Consider the following 22545-nt stretch of genomic DNA (forward strand, 5'->3'; position numbering starts at 1 on the left):
AACTGCACCCGTTGCACCCCTGCAACTACGCCAGCTCAATTCTGAGCCGGCGTCCTCGTTGCAGGGGCATTTCCTCTGGGCCGGCGGGCGCTCTTTTGGAGAGCGCCCGCCGGCCCAGAGGAAATGTCTGAATGGCCGCCGCGGTCTTTTGACCGCGGTGCGGTCATTTGGCGGCGGTACTATGGCGGACAGCCTCCGCCGTCCGCCATAGTCAGAATCACCCCCTCAATGTCTTAACTCCAGACCAATAGGTTTTTACATAGAAATATATTATTTTGTTACTTTATTACTAGAACCACAAGATTCAGTTCAGAAATAATTACTGTTGCGGGTAATTACTCAACTCAGATATCAATGTAACTTTGTTTCACTTGAGCAAAGAAAACAGTTTTTAAGTAAACAGAAAATATCTAGTTCAAAAGTAGACACAGTGGGCCTGATTCAGACCTTGGCGGGCGGCCGAGGCCGCCCGCCAAGGTCCCGCCGACAAATGACCGCACCGCGGTCAAAAGACTGCGGCGGCCATTCATACATTTCCGCTGGGCCGGCGGGCGCTCTCCAAAAGAGCGCCCGCCGGCCCAGCGGAAATGCCCCTGCAACGAGGATGCCGGCTCCGAATGGAGCCGGCGGAGTTGCAGGGGTGCGACGGGTGCAGTGGCACCCGTCGCGTATTTCAGTGTCTGCATTGCAGACACTGAAATACTTTGTGGGGCCCTCTTACGGGGGCCCCTGCAGTGCCCATGCCATTGGCATGGGCACTGCAGGGGCCCCCAGGGGCCCCGCGGCACCCCCTACCGCCATCCTGTTCCTGGCGGGAGACCCGCCAGGAACAGGATGGCGGTAGGGGGTGTCAGAATCCCCATGGCGGCGGAGCGTGCTCCGTCGCCATGGGGGATTCTGCAGGGCAGCGGGAAACCGGCGGGAGACCGCCGGTTTCCCGCATCTGACCGCGGCCGAACCGCCGCGGTCAGAATGCCCTGCGGGGCACCGCCGGTCTGTCGGCGGTGCTCCCGCCGACCCTGGCCCCGGCGGTCTAATGACCCCCAGTGCCTTTTCAGAACAGTTCTTGGGGGAAGAAAATAAAGTACAGTTTTAGAGGTAAGTACACAACTTACAGTTCCATTCTCCAGGTTATAGGTAGCCCACTGTTTGGGGTTGAAGTCAACCCCAAACACCCACCACCAGCAACACGGAGCTGGCCGGGTGCAGAGGTGAAAATTTAGACATTTTAACATGGGCTACTATGGAGACAGGGGGTACTCGGAATTCGGTCTGCCAGCAGGTAAGTACCCGCGGCTCGGAGGGCAGACCAGGGGGGATTAGAGGAGCACTGTAGGGACCCCAAGTAGGCACCATCAGCAACACTGGGGTGACTGGGTGCAAACAGGGCGTCAGGTTTCCAATGAAACTCTATGAGGGATCCCCGGGGGTCACTCAGGCGCTCCAGGCAAGGTCCAAGGTGGTGGGTGGGGACAGGGTAGGAGGTGTCTCAGGCACACCACCAGTCGGACAGGGAAGAGGGCCGCCTGTTGATCGTCACTGCACCGCGTGTTGATTCCCCTAAGGCCTGGGAGCTGCGGTTACAGTGGGTCCTTTGGCGTCAGTTATCCTTGTCCAAGGCAGTCGCGATCTGGGGAGGTCCTTGGCATTCTCTCTGCAGGTGTCGTCATTTAGGGGTGGAGAGGTCAACCCAGGGTGGGCACTTAGTTGCCGTCACCTGGGGGTTCTCTCTGGTCGGTTGGGCTACCAGGACTCGGCCCGTGCGCGTCGGATGCAGAGTGGTTAGGACTCACGCTTCTGGAGTGAGGTGGGAGTCCTTCAGAAGAGGTTTCTTTTTCTGTTCTTCTTTGGACAGGGTCACTGTTCACAGGAGTTCTTGATCCTCTGTGATGCAGGCAGTCCACTGGAGGTTTTTCAGAGGTCGCTGGACCTGCAGAACGCGTTGCTTTTCTTCTGCAGGTTCTTTGAAGCAGGAGACACGCCGGTAGGGCTGGGGCCAAGTCAGTTGTTGTCTCCTTTCTTTTTCTGCTGGGATTTCAGCTAAGCGGTCCTTCTTCTTGTGAGGTTGTTAGGAATCTGACTAGCTTGGTTTGGGGAGCCCTTAACTATAAGATTTAGGGGCGTTTTTAGGGATCAGAGGGCAGTAGCCAATGGCTACTGTCCCTGAGGGTGGCTACACCCTCCTTGTGCTCACTCCGTTTCGGGAGGGGAGCACATTCCTATCCCTCGTGGTCCCTGTCCTCCAAACCAAGATGGAGGATTCTGCAAGGAGGGGGGGTCACTTCAGCTCTGGACACCTTACGGGTGGTCCTGGCTGAGGTGGTGACTCCTCCTTGTTTTTCCTAACTATCCCTCTGGACTTGCCGCCAAAAGTGGGGCTTTGTCCAGGGGCTGGGCATTTCCACTAGCTGGAGTACCCTGGGACATTGTAATACGAAGCCTGAGCCTTTGAGGCTCACCTCTAGGTGTTACAGTTCCTGCACAGGGGAGGTGTGAAGCACCTCCACCCAGTGCAAGCTTTGTTTCTGGCCCCAGAGAGCACAAAGGCTCTCACACCAGGTGGTAAGAAACTTGTCTCTCAGTGCCAGGCTGGTACAGACCAGTCAGTCCTGCACTGAAGGATTGGGTAAAATACAGGGGGCATCTCTAAGATGCCCTTTGTGTGCATTTTGAAATAAATCCAACACTGGCATCAGTGTGGGTTTATTATTCTGAGAAGTTTGATATCTAACTTCCCAGTATTCAGTCTTGCCATTATGAAACTGTGGAGTTTGTTTTTAAAAACTCCCAGACATTCAAGTGTCTCATGCAGCTATGCCCTCAGCTGTGGTGTAGTGCACCCTCCTTAGGGCTTTAAGGCCTGCTATAGGGGTGCCTTACCTATGCCACAGGCAGTGTTGTGTGTGCATGGCACCCTGAGGGGGATGCCATGTCGACTTTGCCTTTTTCTCCCCACCAACACACACAATCTGCAATGTCAGCGTGCATGTGTTAGGTGAGGGGTCCCTCAGGGTGGCACTACACATGCTGCAGCCCTTAGGGACCTTCCCTGGTCATAGGGCCCTTGGTACCACTGGCACCTTTTACAAGGAGCTTATCTGTGTGCCAGGGGTGTGCCAGTTGTGGAAACAATGGTACATTTTTAGTGAAAGAACACTGGTTCTGGGGCCTGGTTAGCTGGTCCCAGCAAACCCTCAGTCAAGTCGCATCAATATCAGTCAAAAAGTCGGGGGTAACTGCAACAAGGGCCATTTTCCTACACACCTCTCCTCTGAAGACTTGGTCTTGCAGAACTCCCGCAGGGAGGTGCCAAGTGAATGCTCGCTGCACATGGCCAGGGATGCGCATCTCCAAGAACACAGGGGAATGGTTAGAGAGTGTGCGTGGTTGGGGCTTTATCGTACCTGTCCAGAGTTCTGCGTCCTTGGTACCTATCCACGTTTTGATGCAGGACCAACTATTGTGTGTGCTATTAATACAGATAAACTCCCCTTGATCACCGTGTCTGGTGCGCCTCAGGTCCAGCAGTTCATGCTCAAACATGTTATGCAGCCTTTCGCAGCGGCTGGGTGTGGGTGTCAGGTATTGCTGTTGCGGTCCAAGTCCGAGTTAAGTGCTACATTGTCGCCTCCCCCACCAAAGTGCCGGGGCTCTGCGTGCCAGCTATGTGCCATTCTTCTGTGAAGAACTCTGGGCTGTCAATATTAGGGCCATAAAAAGACTGCGGCCGAAAAGGCCGATCGAATAACACTCCTGAAAGCATGACATATCTTCCTGACGGATCACAGATAACCCCTCTGGTGCACCACATCAGTCCTTTACGGATGAGTATCGCTACACTGCGGGCATAGCAAGAGTAAAGAACATTCCCCAATCCACCCTGCGCTCACGCGCTATTTAGAAACCTCTGTGAGATGTACTTCCTGGAGCATAGCGGCGCAAGTAAGCCGACACGAGTCACATCTTGCGGGCATCATTCAGTCCACGAATATTCCATGAAAAACATTTCAATGTAGTACTAACAGTATGTGGCATCCAAGAGTCTCATCTATATTATGTTGATGTAGTGCCGATGCGTGTAAGTCATGCAGCATGCAAGAGTGCAGAGAATGAGGAAGGGAAAGGAACAGCATTGTAACATCAAAAAACAAATTGCCATTATACAACATACCACCTGCCACCCACGTAGACCCCCTCCCCCCCAAACGGGCCAGAGAGCTAGAACTCCCCCCCCCCACCAACAAATAACCCACAACCATCCCCATTAGAGGGGAGCATGTTAGTGTCTGCGGACTCATTCTAGGGCCATTGCAGAGGCCGACAACTCTCATCCCTCAGGGAAGATGAGTGGTCTGGAAGGAAGAAAGAGGAAAAGACAGATAGCCATCGGATGGCTAGGCAGCCCACAAAGTGATAACCGAGAAAAGAAGCCTTTGGAGTGATGAAGGTAACATTCCTCTCATTGCTCAGTCATTTTAACTGAGGTGGCCATCCCCGTCAGCACCTCGATCCCGAGTATCCGCAGCTGACCATTTTGGAAGGGTTTTCGTGATTTTTGCAGCCATCTTGGGATCTGTAAAGAAGTGAAGCTTTCCATTAAGCTGGATTCTCAATTTTGCAGGATAGATCAATGAGTACTTAGCAACAGTCTGATTCTGAGATCGTTTCACAGGTAAGAAGTGTCTGTGCACCGCCGGGAAAATGGTGAGAGTATTGTTTTGGTAAATAATGGTCCGTTGCTCCCGGGCTGGACGGAGCACCGCATCACGGTCCCTGTAGTTTAAAAGGCAGTCAATGATGGGCCTTGCCGGCACCCAAGGAGGAGGCCTGAGTCTTAACGATATGTGCGCCCGCTCCACCACCAATACTGCAGACAGTATATCTGGGAACAGCGATTTCAACATTCCCTTTACATAGTCCTCCATACAGCTCATGGAAGTGGATTTAGGTACTCCCATTATGCGAAGGTTATTCCTCCTAGCGCGAGCTTTGAGGTCTTCGTATTATTCCAGATGATCTCAAGCACCTTCTCTATCTGCAGATGCCGCTCATCAGAGGTGTGTCAACCATCATCTAGGTCAGATGTGCGGCGCTCAAGGTGGTCAAGTCTGGAGTCACAATCGTCAGCTCTATCCTTGAGTTGGTCCATGCGGTCCGTAAGGTGGTCCAATTTGCTATCCATGCCGGCCACACTCTGCTTTAAGTCCAGGAACATGGCCTTGATTCATAGAGACTGCGACACCTCTTCATGGATGGGTTCCATTAAAGCTTCATTCAGACCCGCTCTGCTGAGGGACCCAGATTTTTTAAGGGCGTCAAACGAGAGCTTTGACTGCTTGTGGTCAGTTTTCCACATTCCTGCCGTCCCCAGTGAAGCAAAGAACCTGAGTCACCAAAAGTGATGTCCCGCCCGGCAATAGCTCTAGGCCTGACTGCAATGATACACATGTTGTCAGTGCAATATATAAAATGGAAGGTTGTGCCGCGTAGACGTTGTGTTGATCATCCAGATGATGGGGATTAGCACCAGCGCACCCCTCGTGAAAGTGCAACCCCCACAGCAGAATAGGCCAAATTCATTGGAGCTAGACTCCAGTCTAACCCAAGGGGTCCACCAGCACAAGGAATTCCTACCGTCAAGGGTCCGCTCCAGCTCCAGACCCAGGTCCAGTGGAGCTAGTTAGTAGGCGCAACAGTTGCCGCACCAAAGGAATAAACGTCCTCGGGGGTTCCCCTCAGCAGGGCAATGCACCGGCAGGGAAACAGGTGTTACAGTGCACCAAGTAAACAAAGGGGTGCAGTGGGGAGGCCACTCCTATAAGGTCCTATCCTCTCCAAAATAACACTCAGGGCATCGGGTGCACAGGACCTCCTTCCTAACAGGGTTCTGTGCCACAATGGCACCCCTCTCCAGGCTCAGCCAGGTCCTTCACCAAGTTCAAGTCACGCAGCCAGGGCACGGGGAGGGTCCCAGTAGATCATGTCAAAGTCAGCAGGATTCAGCGTGGCCGCGACCCCCTACCCTCCAGACAGCAGCTAGGCTCCCTCCTGCAGCCCCGCAGAAGGTTCACTCCGCCCAGACGAGAGAAACAGGTCAGCCCTGCCACCCTGCGCCACTACACCTCCTCATGCCTCAGAGCTGCAGTCTTTAGTCAAGTTATGGGTATGCCCAGGTCTCCACTCATCGCGCAGTCCCCGCCAGCCCGTTAATTATTTTCCTCTTGCAGCCATTGCAGCTGCTACCAAGAGAGTAAGGGGTCACCGCAGCGCTGCACTACCACTGGCCCCAGCAGGGTCGCCACGGTCCTTGTGGGCCGCCAGCACCACAAAGTCTCAGATCTTGCGCCGCTCGGCTAAGCGCCACCCAGTACACCAGCAACAGCGCGGCAAGGCAGCCTCCACCAATAAATCCTGTTTAGGCGCTGTCCCAGGGTAGACCCCTCTTCAACTCTCAGCACCCAAATAGGCCATGGCCTGCCTACCACACAGCCCACGAAGCACCTCAGCTCTGCCAGGCCCTGAGTGAGTCGCAGAGCTTCAACCCTCTCCAGGCTTCGTGGGGCATCTACAGATTTACTAGGTTGCCCATACAGGTGCCGATGGCCCTGGAATTAAGGAGAATTTGAGGATTAGTTTCCTTCGACCGGCTGAGCATCACCAAAAGGCGGCCATCCTGCAGTCGGGCCAATCCACGCCCCTCAAGCAATAGAGACTTATGGAAACCTTTGTTCTGAGATTGCTCCTCAGCCAAGTCACATCACCAGTGAGGTAATGGTATACCAAAGGGTGGAAATGCAATGTGTACTTATTCCGAGCTATGAAAAAGGAACTAGACAAGGATCATAAAAGGAAAATTGTCTTGATAGGGCTACAGGGTTTTCAGAATGTTTGCAGTTTTTATTCTGTCCTCATAAAACTGCTAGTCTATATTTCTGTTTAACAAGCAATGTGACTTGTTCATATATTTCCATTTGAAAGGGCTGAATGTGTGACAGTGAGTGAGTGAAGCAATTAACTTCGACTGTATTATTTTTATGAGTATAGATAGACAGCATGTTTCTAAGGTGACTGTCACAAAACAAATAGTCAAAATTGCAATATTTCTAATTCTCTTAATGAGAATAGTTTTACCACGTTGCATTTTACAGTTCAAGATGGGCCAGGGTTTTGAAAGTTATCAAATGTATTTCTAGTGATACTTTTCAAATAGATAAGCGAAATAATAAAGACGTACGGTTCATTTTCAAATGAAACCACCTTCTTGCAACTTGAGTATCTATGATTGGTCTTGAATCATCAGTAAACTTGAGAGTAATGTAATCAAAACCTCTGTATATTAGAAGGCTTGCCAGTTCTAGGCAGAAACCTGACATGCAGCTGGGGTTGGAATATTGAATTTCTTCCACTTGGCCACAAGGCTCTGGTTTTTCTCTTTAGAATCGTTGCTTGGGCAACCCAAGACCATGTGAGCAAAGAAGAAAGACTTTTCCACAAATGTTTTTTTAAACCCAGCAACCTAAATTTCTATCTGCCTCCTCAGTCATAGAATCTGATATTCTAGTGTTGGTCTTTGCAAGTTCTCGGTAGGGAGCTACGTGGCTATTATTTTGTTCGCATCCTGCATTTCCTGGTCATTTTTAGCTTTTGTCTGCACAGTGCTTGCGACCCCTTTACACCCCCTAAATCACAACCGTAAAAAAACATGTTTCTCACATTTTTATTTGGAGAACTTTATGGGCTGCATTTCATTTGAGTTAAATCCCCCACCCTTCACCTAATTACCCAGCTTTATATTACCACCAGTTACTGCATAATATATTGTCTTTCTCAGTAAACAAATCATAACACTTGTACGGAGTTTCAGTAACTTACATTGCACAACTGCTCACCAAACTAAAACTTACAGTAAAAAAAAAAAAACGTATTATTAATCACATAGGTGAAACCTATTGCAATTACCTATGCTTGTTGACCTTTGCTAATAGTAGTTTCATAGATACCGTTTTACTATCTCTCTTAAATTTTTCTCTTTGTCCGCCTCCTGTGTCATCCAAGAGGTTGATCTTGCTTCATAACTCTACCAACCACGAAGTAGGAACGGGTAAAGGCTACATGGGGGTGCCTCAAGGCCAAACTTTGGGAGCAGGTGGGCTTCCCCCAGACTTCTATCAAAATGATATCGAATTGCTCCTTGAGAGATTGCTGGTACTCTAAAGTGACCGCTGGGTAATCTCCCTCAAACCATGAGCGAGGCAGTCATTGTGATGTTGCTAAAATCTAATTGAGATCATTCACTGCCGGGATCCTATAGATGTTGGACCTCTATCTGTTATCCGCATTTACACTAAGATTTTTATCTAAAACACTGGAAAACAGATTATAAAGGACTGTAGGTCCTATAGAGCATGATGAACAAGGCAGTTTCATCCTGACGAGAAGTACCTTCATGAATATCCAGCACCTCACACTTGTGATCCACACTATGCAAAATTCAGAGCTGGAGCGAGTATTGGGGGCAGCAGATAAAGAGAAAGCATTCCATACCAGAGACTGGGAATATATGCTCGCAGTTCTGCACAGGATGGGTTTCGGACCCAATTTCTTGAGGTGGATATTGACCTTGTATTCAAGCCTCTTGGCAATGGGACTGATCAGAAGACCATATCTGGAGTGGATGGGAGTTGGAGAGGAGGACTAGACAAGGTTGCCCCCGGTCTCCTCTCTTTCGATGCTGACAGCGGAAGCACTTTGTATTCACATACAAGCAGTTCTTTACTGATTAGGGTATTGAGGTAGGGAACACAATGTATATGGTGTTGTTGTATGCTCGCAACACCTTGCTATATCTACCTAGACAACAGATCCGGATTCCCAGACTGTTTTCCATACCTCAAACATTTGGAGGCATATAAAGCTTGCATATTAACAGGGATAAATTGGTGATGTTCCTGCAGCCTGAGTTGGTTAGTTGAAGCTCAGAGGATCTCCCTAATGTGGGATTGAGGTGGGAGATGGATACGTTCTGGTACCTAGGGATCCAAGTGGTACATTCAGCAAAGAAACAAAGGGCCTGATTACAGCTTTGGAGGAGGTGTTAATCCGTCCCAAATGTGACGGATATACCACCAGCCGTATTACGAGTTCCATAGGATATAATGGACTCGTAATACGGCTGGTGGTATATCCGTCACTTTACCGTCACTTTTGGGATGGATTAACACCTCCTCCAAAGTTGTAATCAGGCCCATAATGTCTATAAAATGGGCAGTGATGTCAGGACTGAGATCCTTCATACATTTCTGGAATATGCTCCCAGCACTGGCTGTTGACAGCACTGCTATTGCTAAGATGGTGTTTCTCCCTCGTTGTTTATGTATTCTTCAGAACACCATGTGTATGGGAACATCTTCAGGGAGATTGACAATCTTTTGCTCTGTTTGATGTAAGCCAGTAACAGAAGTAGTACAAGGCCTGAAGGTGTGATGTTCTATAGGGAGGAGGGAGTTCTTGGGATTCCCGACATGGAGTTATATTATATGACTGCAGTTTTGCAGCGTGCTGCCTGGCCGAGTGCAGAGGCGGATAACTGGAGAAAAAGACTCTTTGCGTGACTCCCTGAGACAGTAAATCTACCACAGGGCCCTACAGCAGGCAGTGGACAGGACAAAGAAAACTCATCTGTGGTGCCACAGGTGGCTAGGAAGTAGATGACAGTGTAAAAAAGCACTACCATTCTGGTGGTTACAACTGTTTTTGAAGATTGGTCAGGTTATGACCTTCACCATATGGCTAGAGGGTGGATGCAAGAACCTAACTAACGTTGCATCACATTTGCAGAGGAAACATTTGGAGTGGGACATGGCCAATTCCTGCATTTTGTTAAGTTGACTAAGATAATCAAATACATCTGGACATGTTTCCGAGTGACCCCTGAGGTGACAAGGACATTGGAGGTTCTGTTGGAAATGGGATCTACCAGAAGACTAGTCTCTTGCCTATACAAAGGCCTGAAAAGAGACAGAGTGAAAGTAGTCCTAAAGGCAATGGTTAAGTTAGAAGATGACCTGCAGGGATGCTTGATGGATAGTGACTGGAACAGGGCATATGCTCGGGTACAAGATATGTCTAGTAATTTCCAGTTCAAACTTGTATACTTCACCTCACCTACCTCACACCCACAAGTCTTCAGAACATCTGCCCAGTTAAGCCAGATATGTGTAAAAAATGCAGAAGGGGAGGCTCAGGATTCCTATTCATGACTGTACAGTAATAGACTCTTACTGGAAGAATACAGCTTAGAGACTCAAAAAGGTGACAGGTATCGGCTTGTTGTATCAATTAAACACTGCCTTTTGTGTGTCATTCTTCCACCCCAAAACATCAAAGTAAATACTAGACATGCAGCTCTGAGATTATTGCTGGCGAAAAGGAGAATAGCTATAAATGGTTATCCACAAGGTAACCCACAGTGCAAGCCTGGGTTATGGACATGACGGATGGGGTCCTAGCAGACGAGTGGTCATGTGAGAAGTCAGAACTGAGGGAAAAGTAGATGACGGCATGGTAGCATTTACTGAACTGATGCAAGAGTTACACCTGGGCGTCGCAGGTACCTCACTGGGGAACATGGAGCTGGATATCCGAACACAGGAAGGAAACTAACATTGAGCATCCCAAACAAGGATGTATGGAGGGGCAAGATGCGGCCGTGTGAGGATGGTCGTTTGTTCCTCCTTCCAGCCTAATGTGTCTTGGAGCTCCGGTCGACACCTTCTACAAGGAATAGTGTAATGCCAAGGTGTTGGCATGCTTAGAATCTTCTGCAGCCTTCTCTTCAGTATACTGCTTCTTTTGGATCAACTGCCGTACTGGTGTCGGGTGCCTTTCAGGATGAGAGGCTGGTACGTCACAGTAATGGCGCCTAAGAGTGTGAAAGTGCCCAAACCCTGAAGTGGCACAATCTCTGTGAGTGGAGCAGCTACAGGCCCGCGGAGAATTGAGGGGCCCAGGCATAAAAATCTATTGGCAGGCAATCATCGGAGACAGACCCTGTGGCCCCCCCGTCAGCTCGCAAATGGTAACAGGCTCCATTCTGGGTGTTTTCATGCATTCTGATCAAGCCATTCTGGGTGTTTTCATGCATTCTGATCAAGCCAATAAACCTAATCAATCTATCCAAACAACGGATGTGGTTGTGGTGGAAGGAAGCACTGCTCCTAGGACTCACCTGCTCTCAGCTGCTGCAAAGCACGGAGAAGGCTTGGAGTGGTGCACCCTTGTTGGCAGCAGAGAGAAGCCACCTCTAGCAATGGTTGCCGGCTCTGTGTCTGCACTGGTTGCGTTTCCTTCTGGCAAGTCCTCCTCCTCAGTGTGGTCGAGTGGCTCTCCTGAACAAGAGGAGTCAGTCAGTGCAGTACTCTCCCCAGGGCTAGGCGCACTTACCGATTAAGGCAGCGGCGCCCCCACATAATAAAGCCCATTACAATAACTGTCAAGACGAGGAGAACCTGCTCTGGAACCCTGCAACAAAGTCTGGTAAGGCATTTAGGGCCAGATGTACAAACCTTTTTGCATGACGCTAACAGCGAATTTCGCTGTTTGCGACGTGCAAAAAGCACATCGCGATGCCCAATCCCCGTTTTGCGAGTCGGTAGCCTGGTTACTGACTCGCAAAATGGGACTGCGAGTCACAATTAGGAAGGTGTGTTCCCCTTCCTAATTGCGAGTCGCAGCGCAATGCTGTATTGTTTTGTGACTGCGAATGCGGTCGCAAAGCATTCACAGTTACCACCAGTGTCACGCTGGTGGTAACCCATTTCTAAAAGGGAAGGGGTCCCCATGGGACACCTTCCCCTTTGTGAATGGCATGAAAAACATTTTTTCAGAGCAGGCAGTGGTCCTATGGACCACTGCCTGCTCTGAAGAAATGAAACTAAAACGTTAAATTTTTTAGTTTTGTAATGCATTTCGTTTTCCTTTAAGGAAAACGGGCTGCTTTACCAAAAAAAAAAAAACTGCTTTATTTAAAAGCATTCACAGACATGGTGGTCTGCTGTCTCCAGCAGGCCACCATCCCTGTGAGTGCCGCCACTCGCAAGGGGGTCGCAAATTGCGCCCCACCTCATTAATATAATGAGGTGGGCCTTTGCGACCCCCTCGCGAGTCGCAGATGGTGTCAGGGACACCATCCTACATTCTGGATTGCGACTCGCAAATTTCGAGTCGGTCTGACTCGCAATTTGCGGGTCACAATCCAGATTTTTGCTACATCTGGCCCTTAGTGCTGTAGGTTCTGTCGATATGGGCGGCACTGCAGGCGTGGACTGTGGGGCTTCTAAAACAGTTGTACAAGTGCTAGCAAGTTATGATCATGGACAGTCAAGGCTGTGTAAAGACCCAGACTCGGGGGGGGGGGGTCATATTTTCTCTCTGTCTGACCAATCTGACTGGACAGACGATGATTTGAAGGTCACTGGAGGGCTCTGCAGGAAAGGTTCTGGGGAGAGTATTTCAAGTTGTATGAGTAGCCTGGGTAGCTGGGACAGTAATCTCAGAGGCAGAGTTGGCTGAATCCGTACCGTGAGAAAGAAGGATATTTTGCTGCAAGGAGATGTCAAAGCAGGGGCTAAGGCAAGGGCTAAAGTGTGCAAACTTCTCTCGGATTATTCTGTGCTGCCCCATTTGGAAGGGTATACACTAGGAAGTGGTAACTCAGCTCCAAATTCTTTGGACTTGGTTTCTTTGGAGGCAATCTATCAAAGCATTATTCTGTTGAAGACATTTGGGAAGCTATGAACTCCCTCGCCACTGGTAAAGCCACGGGTCCAGATAATTTACCCCTCGAATTTTTCAAGGCCTTTTTTGGGGAGCTTTGGCAAGATATGTTTCAGGTTTCTTTACAGGCACTAGAGGGGACAATTCCACCTTCATGGCAAATGACTAATATAGTTATCTTTAAGATGAAGGGCAAATCTTCATTAAATCCTGATTCTTATAGGCAGATCTTCCTGATCAGCTGTGACAGTAAAATCTATGCCAGAGGCTTGGCAAATGGGTTTGCGAAGTTGGTCTCTGGGCTGGTCTCATTACAAGAACATGGCTTTATTCTGGGGTGCGGCACAGTTGATAACGTGTGACGGTAATATCTTTGTTTGATGTTGCAGAGGCATCAAGTGCATTGATGGGGCTGGCTTTACTCGATCCTGAGAAGACCTTTGATTCTGTATCATGTGGCTTCTTATGGTCGGTCTTGGAGTGGAAGGGCTTTGGGATAAGTTTTATTAGGGCTATTAATGCACTTTATAATGCACCTAGGGCCAGGCTATGAATAATGGAGGTAGATTCGGATACTATCCAAATTTCAAGAGGCACAAGTCAGGGTAATCCATACTCACCTCTGTTATGCGTATTATATATTGATCCTTTCATAGCCCTACTTGAGAACAGCTCCCATATCAAACCATATGTCGTGAACCAAATGGAATATGAGGTGCTAGATTATTCGGGTGATGTGGTGGTAGTATAAGCCAATCCCTCAACAGCTTTCCCCACAATTGAACTGATGGCTAAGCAGTTTGGGTCCTTTTCAGGCTATAAGCTCAATGAGGAAAAGACACAGGTATTATGTACCAAGGAAACCATATGCAGCAATTATCGGGTAGTGTCAGAGGGTATATATTTGGAAATCACGATCACTCCAACCACAGGTGAATTGGTAGAACTAAACATGCTACCATTGTTTGGAGTTACTAGGCAGAAGCCTACTAGAATCAAACATTTACATTTTGCGTTCTTGTGGAAATGCAATGTTTTAAAAATGACTGTTCTCCTGAAAGTGCTTTATATTTTTAGAGCTCTTACTCTTGAAATTAATAAGAGATGGTTGACCAAACTGGAAGAGGCATGTTTTAGCTTCTTGTAGAGTTATAGGAGGGCAAGGAGAGCAGCCAAATGTATGGTTCTCCCCAGACTGCAAAGGGGGGGGAGGGGGTGTGGGGATGGGGGTGGGTGGGGCAGTTCCCAACTTTACGTTGTATTACTGGGCCTGTATGCTACAACACTTGTCAAACCCTGCTACTAAAAGAAAAACAAACTCAAGATCCTAAGAGCAGCATTTATGGTTAGACTACAGGTTAGGTATAGATTTGATATATTAAGTTTAATTGCTATACAGCCCTATCTGCCTCGTTCATTTTTCCATCTGTATTTCAGGATCCCATTGCTAAGAGATGGTCTCAAAAGGACGTAGTGATGCTGGGGGACTTATACAGGGAGGATCAACTCATTCTTTTAGTGAGCTGCAAGAGATTTATGGGATTGACGGACGATTTTTTCAAACACCTGCATCCACGAGACCTCATTAAGAAAAGAATTGTGAATTCTTGCTCAATAGTGAAGATACCCCTAATTGAGGCTATAAAACAAATGGACAGAATTGGATCAATTTGTGAATGTCTGATACAAGGGCTATTCAATGATCTGAAGGTACAAAATGCCAAATGGGAGGCCAGGCCTGAGGCAGAGGGTTACCTTTTATAGGAGTACATGGACATTGCTAATTTGCTGGTATTGTTAATGGCCAGTCTGAAAAATCAACAATTTAAATTTATATTATACCCCAGCCAAGATGGCTATATGGGCTGGCAGGTCCGGTGGCAACTGCAATCAGAGTGGTATAGTACAGGATTAAATAGTTCATGTTTTTTTCATGCCCAAAATTAGAGTCTCTGTTATCTGAGGCCAGGTCTTTTTTGAGCTCAGTTATTGGTAGGCCAGTCCAGGCTTCAGGAGCACTAGTGGTTCTGGGGGTTTTGGATAGCTCTGAGGTGAACGAGGTAATCCGGGGGCATTCATATCTCTTAACATTACCATGGCTGTGACCCAACTCTGCATAGTATCTGAATGGCTTAGCCCCAACCCTCCATCATTTGCAATGTGGAGTTCCAGATTTCTAGCAATCTTTAGCAGTCAATTAAATCTTTATAGATGTAAGGGACATAAGAAGCAGATGTGGGGGGACAGAATCTGGTCACCTGTCACTGCCTGGTTGGAATCTTTGGAAGCCATATACTGAATACTCCACGGGGTTTGGCTCAATCTCTTGTCTTTGGTTGGTTAGGGCCTTGAAAAGGGATGTTATTGTCACAGCTTTAGAGGGTATCTTTTCTGGGTATTTATAGTGTATTGTATTAACGATGTATGTATATTATTCTCTGATGTGCCAGCTGTATGTATTGACTGATGTTTAATAAAAAGAGCATACCAAACTGATTAGTAATCCAGTACCTGAGGTAGTAGTGTCCACCCATAAATTTGAATGAATAGCTTGTTAGTTGTTTGCATGTGTAATTATGGGTTTGACCCATGCATCTGTATGTACACCCTAGGAAAAGCGCCCCAGGGATTTTACTGCAGTTTTTAATGATTGTACGAAAGCTATGAATGGTATGAATGCCAAGTAGGTTTATACACACAGTCATTGTTCTTATATTCTTCAGACAATTGTTGAATCTGATTGAAAAGTGTTATTTGAAAATTGAAAATATAGGTTTAAAAAACAAAACCCTACAAACACCATTCTGCAAGGACCTCATCACTGATGTTTTGGAATAGAGGTTACATGATGAGGATACTACCTATCCTAAATTCATTGGCAACCTAGTACATGAAATCGTTGAGACAATGTTTGAATGTGATGGACCATGGAGGCCTTGCTGGTAATAGGATATATAGTTGTCACTGCCAACTATTATGTATCATCTGCTTCCTCATGACTTCTTTGCAGTTCCTTCTGCCTCTAAGTGTCTGTTCTGTTTTTCTATCAATATGTAATTAATTTGTTGGGTGCAAAACCTGACAGTTGTCAGTTTGGAGATGGGAAGGGCGACACCTTTGAGACTCAGAGATGTTCTCATGCTCTTCCCATTACCAACAACAGCAAATTTGTATTACATTCCACCACTGTGATACAATCATTGACAATATGAAGTGTTCACATCCTTCAAAGATAAAAGACATGGAACTGTTATGTTTAAGTATGCAGGGTTGTTTTAGCCATTTATTAGACTATATCATTTTAGCGTATATTGGTGCATGTTAGGGATTACATATGATGTAAAATAATTATTTATATATGAATTGCATGTTCAACAGACTTTATGTTTTTCAATGTGCAGGTTGCCAGCATCCGAGCAGGGAAGGTATTTTCCAGGAATACTGGCGAGGCATTGGAAGACCAACTGAAGCCTATGCTGGATTGGGCATTTGGAGGCTTTCAACCCTCAGGGTCCTCTGGATTAAAGCCACCACGAAAAACAGGTATGAAGAACAACATCCAAGCAAGGAAAACAAATGTGACAAATGTTCTGTTATTATTTGCAAGGTGCACCTATAATATAATGGAGCTACCGCTCTATCATCGGATCTTTCATATGTTCACAAGTTTAAATCATTCTACGTCGTCAGGCGTAAAATTAAAAAGCAAAAAGCAATGCTAAATGGCCATAGCCATAAAAACACTGCTTGTTTAGTAGCACATCCTCCTTATTTGAAGCGACCTGAACGTCAGCCCATGAGGTGGTAGTGCTCTGCTATTTTATATTTTCTGTGAATAACTGGCCTGGAGGCTCTCTGGGTTTCACCTTCACACATCATTGCATCAGGTTTATTATAGTGTTAGAGCACCACTGTTGGATTTATATTACAGTGCTAAAATTGAGGGGTTGTGTAACTGAGAAATCACTGTTGCCTTTTTTGTTTCTCGATATTGTAAGTGATAGTTTACACTCCCATAGGATCATATTGTTAGGACCTTGATCGAGGGACACTCTTTGAGAGTGACAATGGATCCATTTGGAGATGTCAGAGGCAAAATATTTCAAGAGATGTTCCAGAGTGGGGCAGACAAGGGGCCCACTGTAGAATATGACGCCAAACAGCCGGAGGGTATGAAGAAAAAATACATCCAGTTAGAAAAACATAGGAAAAAAGGCCGTCCTGCTGGTGGAACTCAACTGTGATCAAGAAATATATTGCATATAAAAAGGTGCCACGGGGCTTAAGGGTAATCATTTTTCCATCGTTTAATGACCTTTCACCAAAACACATCAGATTGGGAACAACTGCTCTTTGAGGCTTTTAAGGGAATGATGATGATCCAAATAGAGCATGCAGAATACAAATGGGAAAGTTTCCTAAAGGCAATAAAAGATTTTGAGTTAGAGATCCAGGCACTAAACCTACCAGAGGTAAAAGAAACAAATGATGAGGTCCTTAAAGAGGTCCTAGAAAAACACCCAAGTGTACATCAAAAACAAGAAAATGACCAAAATCTGCAGGGATGATAAGGAGTATGAAAATGGGCGAGTACACATCTTTTTGAAAAAAAGTTAGGGTATTCCAATCAAACTTTTGAATACCAACACAACAGCGGGAAAATGGTGTTTCAGAAAGTGAGTCCGATTTTTCAGTGACTTACTGTGAACAGGCAGATGATGGTTCACTTAGTGATACTGCTAGCATAGGCTCTAGTGCCAATGAAACAGCATCCACTCGTCTTTTTACTATAGGCCAAAAGATATAGATTGGAAAACAAAAGAAATTGTGTGCAACAAACCACCCCAAAATTGCAAAGATGACAAGAAGGGGCAAAGGAGGAGCAAAAAGAAAAGGGGTCACAGGAGTACAAACTTGGGCCAAAGCCATGAATCAGAACAACTAAGAGCAATGTGCTTTTTAGGATGGGAGTGCAACTACCAGCAGTGCTTCGAATTGTGAATCTGTCTAATTGTGTTCTCATGCCAGATCAAATAAATGTGCTAAGCAAAGGCTTGAGTTTTTGCCCTTTCAATTATGGTGACAAAACACACATTCATATAGACTTATTGAAGTTTTTTAGATAACTCAGTCTTAAAACATTTTTCATGGAGAAATCCAACACACATCAATCACATGTAGTAAGTATACCACTTACTGAATATACAACAGGCCGGCGGTAAAAAAATTGTAATCATGACCACGGCGGAAACCGCCAACACAAACAGCCACTTTAACACACTGACCGCTACGGCGGTAGCAACAAACACCGCTGCCGAAACCGCCAACAGCCAGGCGGAAGACAATGTACTGCCCACTGCATTACAACACGCCTATCAGCCAGCTCTTCCGGGGCGGTACCAACGCCATTAAAAGCACAGCGGAAACAGAAAACTGTAGGGGAACGACTCACCTCTTGACACTCAAAGAGGAACCACAACGCCATGGAGCCCGAGCTGCACTTTTTCCCAATGCTGGTGTACCTTCTCATACACCAAGAACACACACACTGGCGAAGACGACCACAGTGAGTACTGCACCTAGCACACAAAGGAGGGGGGAGGAAAAAGAGATTGACACACACATGCAACACCCCACCCCCAACACCATACACACAAACAGATGCAACAACATTACATATACACCCGAAACCCTCAGGAATAATGCAAGGACAAAAGGAATTGATTGAATTGAGTGTAATATTATAAATTTAGAAAAATATGTTCTTAAAGCAATAAACAGTATGTACATTATATACAAAAGGAGGGACAATGCCCACTCCAAAATGTCCGTGGCACACTGGGCCAAAACACATAGGCCAAGGCCACACTTGACTCCTGCCTCAATATGGAGAGAACACTGCAGAGGCATCAGGTCGAAAACACACAGGCACCTCAGGGGGACGGGGAATGGGGAGGCACCTCAGCCGGAAGATCGTACAACGCCACTGGCCTGGAGGGGGCTACATGCCCACTGCTTGGTCCTGGGGAGTGCAAAGCCACAGCATCTCAAGTGGGTGGGTTGCCCACTGCTTTGTCCTGGGGAATGCAAAGCCACAGTCTCTCTAGTGGGTGGTTTGCCCACTGCTTGGTCCTGGGGAGTGCAGAGCCACAGTCTCTCAAGTGGGTGGTTTGCCCACTGTGTGGTCCTGGGGAGTGCAAAGCCACAGTCTCTCAAGTAAGTGGTTTGCCCACTGCTTGGTCCTGGGGAGTGCAAAGTCACAGTCTATCATGTGGGTGGTTTGCCCACTGCTTGGTCCTGGGGAGTGCAAAGCCACAGTCTCTCAAGTGGATGTTTTCTTCCACTGGTTCTGGAGGGGGCCTTGTGCCCAGTGTGCTTCATCCTGGCAAGGAGGGGCTGATTGGATGCCTTCTTCCACTGGTTCTGGAGGGGGCCTTGTGCCCAGTGTGCTTCCTCCTGCCAAGGAGGGGCTGAGTGGATGCCTTCTTCCACTGGTTCTGGAGGGTGCCTTGTGCCCAGTGTGCTTCATCCTGCCAAGGAGGGGCTGAGTGGATGCCTTCTTCCACTGGTTCTGGAGGGGGCCTTGTGCCCAGTGTGCTTCATCCTGCCAAGGAGGGGCTGAGTGGATGCCTTCTTCCACTGGTTCTGGAGGAGCCCTTGTGCCCAGTGTGCTTCATCCTGGATGGGCAAGGTCACAGTCTCTCACCTATGTGTCACACCGACAGGTGGTGCAGGGGCCAGGAAGCACTGCAGTCCATGTAGTCACCACCACACACTGCTCGCTGGCGGTGACGGCTGCTCAGTGGATGCCAGTTGCGCTGCAGGTAGCGGTGCTGGCAGTGGTGGTGGTAGCCTCCAGGCCTTCACCTGCAGCCTCGGATGGCTGCCCACTGGGGCTGCTGCTGCTGCTGCTGGCAGTGGTGCTGCTGGCGGTGGTGCATGTGGCGGTGCTGGATGCGGTGCAGGTGGCTGTGCTGTCCGCGGTGCAGGTGGCGGTGCTGCCACTGGTGGTGGTAGCCTCCAGGCCTTCACCTGCAGCCACGGACTGCTGAAGTGCCATGGCTGGTGTTGTGTGCCCCTTCCTGCCCTTGGCAGATGGTGGTGCCTCCTTGGTTCTGCCAGCTGGTGTCTTTTTCTTTCCCTTGCTAGGTGGTGGACACGTCTTGGCCTTGGCAGGTGGTGCTGGCGCACTGGCTGGGTTGACGGGAGACTCCTTGGAGCCTCTAACACCTGCAGTTGCTGCAGAAACCACAGTGGCCGTGGGCTGTGTGACTGAGGTGGTGGGCTGGGTTCTGGCCACCCTGGCCCGAGGTGAAGGACGGGGGAAGGGGTAGGGAATAGGTCAATGTTGTCAAGGAAAAGCTTCTTATGGACACTGGGGTGGGAAGAGGGTGAAGGTTTGAGAGTGAAGGAAGAGGGAGTGGTTGTAGGAGGTGTCAGTCTGCTGTGTTTGGGTGCAGGTGCATGGGCTGGATGCTGTTGTGAGGTGGATGGCTGTTGGGTGTCTGTGTGCTTGCGTTTGTGTACTTTAGGAGGAGGGGTCACAGACACAGTGGGAGAGGACACAAGACATGTGCATGGATGTGGGGGTGGTGACTGCCAGTGAGGGGCGTGTAGTCGTAGGCGTGCTGGTGATGGAGGTAGTGGATGAGGATGTAGTGCATGCAGGTGAGTGGAGACGGTACTGGGAGGGAGGTGGACAAGGAGGAGGAGGGGGACACAGTGGACACAGTGGATGTTGGTGTGTCTGCATGTGCATGGTCCTTGTGTGAGTGCTTGTGAGATGAAGTGTGGTGCTTGTGTTTGCCTGAGCCACTTCTGTGTGTTGATTTGGGTGATTGCTGGTCTGAAGGTATGCTTGGGATATGCTGGGGTTGAGGGGATTGGGACTGGGTAGGGGAAGTTGGAGGGAGAGGCTGGAGACAGGGACAATGGCTGCCATTAGTGTGTTGGGCAGAGCCTGGAATGCTCTCTTTTGAGCAGCCACGCCAGAGTGAATGACCTCCAGGTATGCATTTGTTTGTTGCAACTGCCCTTCTACACCCTGGATGGCATTCAGTATGGTTGACTGCCAACAGAGAGGGCTCTCAGGAGGTCAATAGCCTCCTCACTGAGGGCAGCACGGCTGACTGGGGCAGGGCCTGAGGTGCCTGGGGCGAAGGAGATGCCCACCCTCCTGGGTGAGCGGCACAGGAAACTCGCTGAGGGGCTGCTGGGCGGGCGGTGCTTGTACAGGGGTGGCAGATGTACCTGTAGTTGGGGTGGCCACAGAGGTGTCCGCCACCACCAGGGAGCTGCCATCGGAGGAGGTGTTGCTGTCGGTAGTGTCCCCCCCTGTCTCTGTCGTGGTGCTCCCCTCGCCCTCCATCCCACAGGTGCCCTCACCGTTGGTGGATTCGGCCTCCAGGCCCATGTGGGATACAGCTCCCTCCATCGCCGGTGCCTCTGCTTCTCTGCCAGATGTTGCTAATGCACACAAGGACAGGGTGACAAAACAAAAAGGGGCGGGAAGAGACAGAGGATACACTTGGTCAATGGCAGCAACAACACTACCGTTGATGTACACAACTCTCAGGGAACAGCCCTATGCACTATTCCATGCACTACCAGTTACAATGCTAGTCACCAGCCCATGGGGTACAATGCCTAACACCATTAGCTGCACACCTGAAACCCACAGGACCCTGCCCAGTAGTAGATGCCCACTAACACTATTGGGGTTGGAGTGCACCTGAGCTTGCTCATCATTAAGCATACCCTGCCATGTTCGCCATGGCCTAGGGGCACCCACAGCCCACATCCCCCACCCAGGTAATACCTTAACGCGTGCAAAGTCATGATTCAGAATCTATACTCACCCCCTTGTGGCTTCTGTGATGCCGTCAAGCGCCCATCCAACTGAGGATTAGCCACCGCCAGGATGCGGAACATCAGGGGAGGTCAGGGTACGACGGACACCCCTTCCTCGTTGCGAGGCCAGCCACAGCTGGGCCTCCGCCGTCCTCCTTGTCCAGCGGCGCAGGACCTCCCACCGTTTACAGCAGTGGGTGATCCGCCTTTTAAAGACCCCCAGGGTCCGCACCTCCTTGGCAATGGCACTCCAAATACCCTTTTTCTGATTGGCGCTGACCTGCAGAAAAAAAACAGCAGAAAAGGTATTAGTCATACCGTCTGGATTGTTATACTCATGGCCCAACATATCCCCCCCATCCCCTTACGCACATACATTGCCCACCATTCATGCAGCACTCTGCCCAGGACCCCTCTGACCCCCCCCCCCCCTCCACACACAAGGCTTACACACACACAGCAATCCATACATTCATGGCCCCCGCATCATGCTCACAATGTACTCACCTGTTTGTCTGGAGGACCATAGAGTAAAGTGTACCGGAGTAGGACCCCATCCACCAGTCTCTCCAACTCCTCCGAAGTGAAGGCAGGGGCCCTTTCCCCAGACACTCGGGCCAGTGTCGCTTCCAGACACAGGTCACAGCAGCACTTGCAGTGTAGGTCCTCTCCTGTTAAAGGTCAGGTAGCAAGTGAGTGAACAGCTAGGAAATGGCGGTCACGTCCTCGTTAGTGCGTACCGTCACCGCTGGGGTACATCACCATTGGCTCCTGGAACCCATAAGGCCCAATGATAACCAATGCAGTGTTGCGCAGCGGTTGTCGACCGCCGACCGCAACGGCGCACAACGCCAGCGGAATTACCTAATTTCCACTTGTCCCTCCTCACAAGTCAGGCAGCCGCCATTTCAGGGGGGCACA

The 22545-nt window shown here is 48.8% G+C and overlaps 1 protein-coding gene across 7 annotated transcripts in view; it reads left to right on the top strand.

Moving 5' to 3' along the window:
* The window catches only part of DNMT3B (DNA methyltransferase 3 beta), a 543013-nt gene that overhangs the window by 275147 nt on the left and 245321 nt on the right, over positions 1–22545 (top strand). For all 7 annotated transcript variants that reach the window (XM_069243399.1, XM_069243402.1, XM_069243397.1 and 4 more), the window contains one exon: positions 16176–16317. In XM_069243399.1, coding sequence (XP_069099500.1) covers positions 16176–16317 — 142 coding nt within the window. The remainder of the gene's footprint in view (positions 1–16175; positions 16318–22545) is intronic.

This window comes from Pleurodeles waltl, chromosome 7, assembly GCF_031143425.1.
Source record: "Pleurodeles waltl isolate 20211129_DDA chromosome 7, aPleWal1.hap1.20221129, whole genome shotgun sequence".
In the NCBI taxonomy this organism is placed as follows: Eukaryota; Metazoa; Chordata; class Amphibia; order Caudata; family Salamandridae; genus Pleurodeles; species Pleurodeles waltl.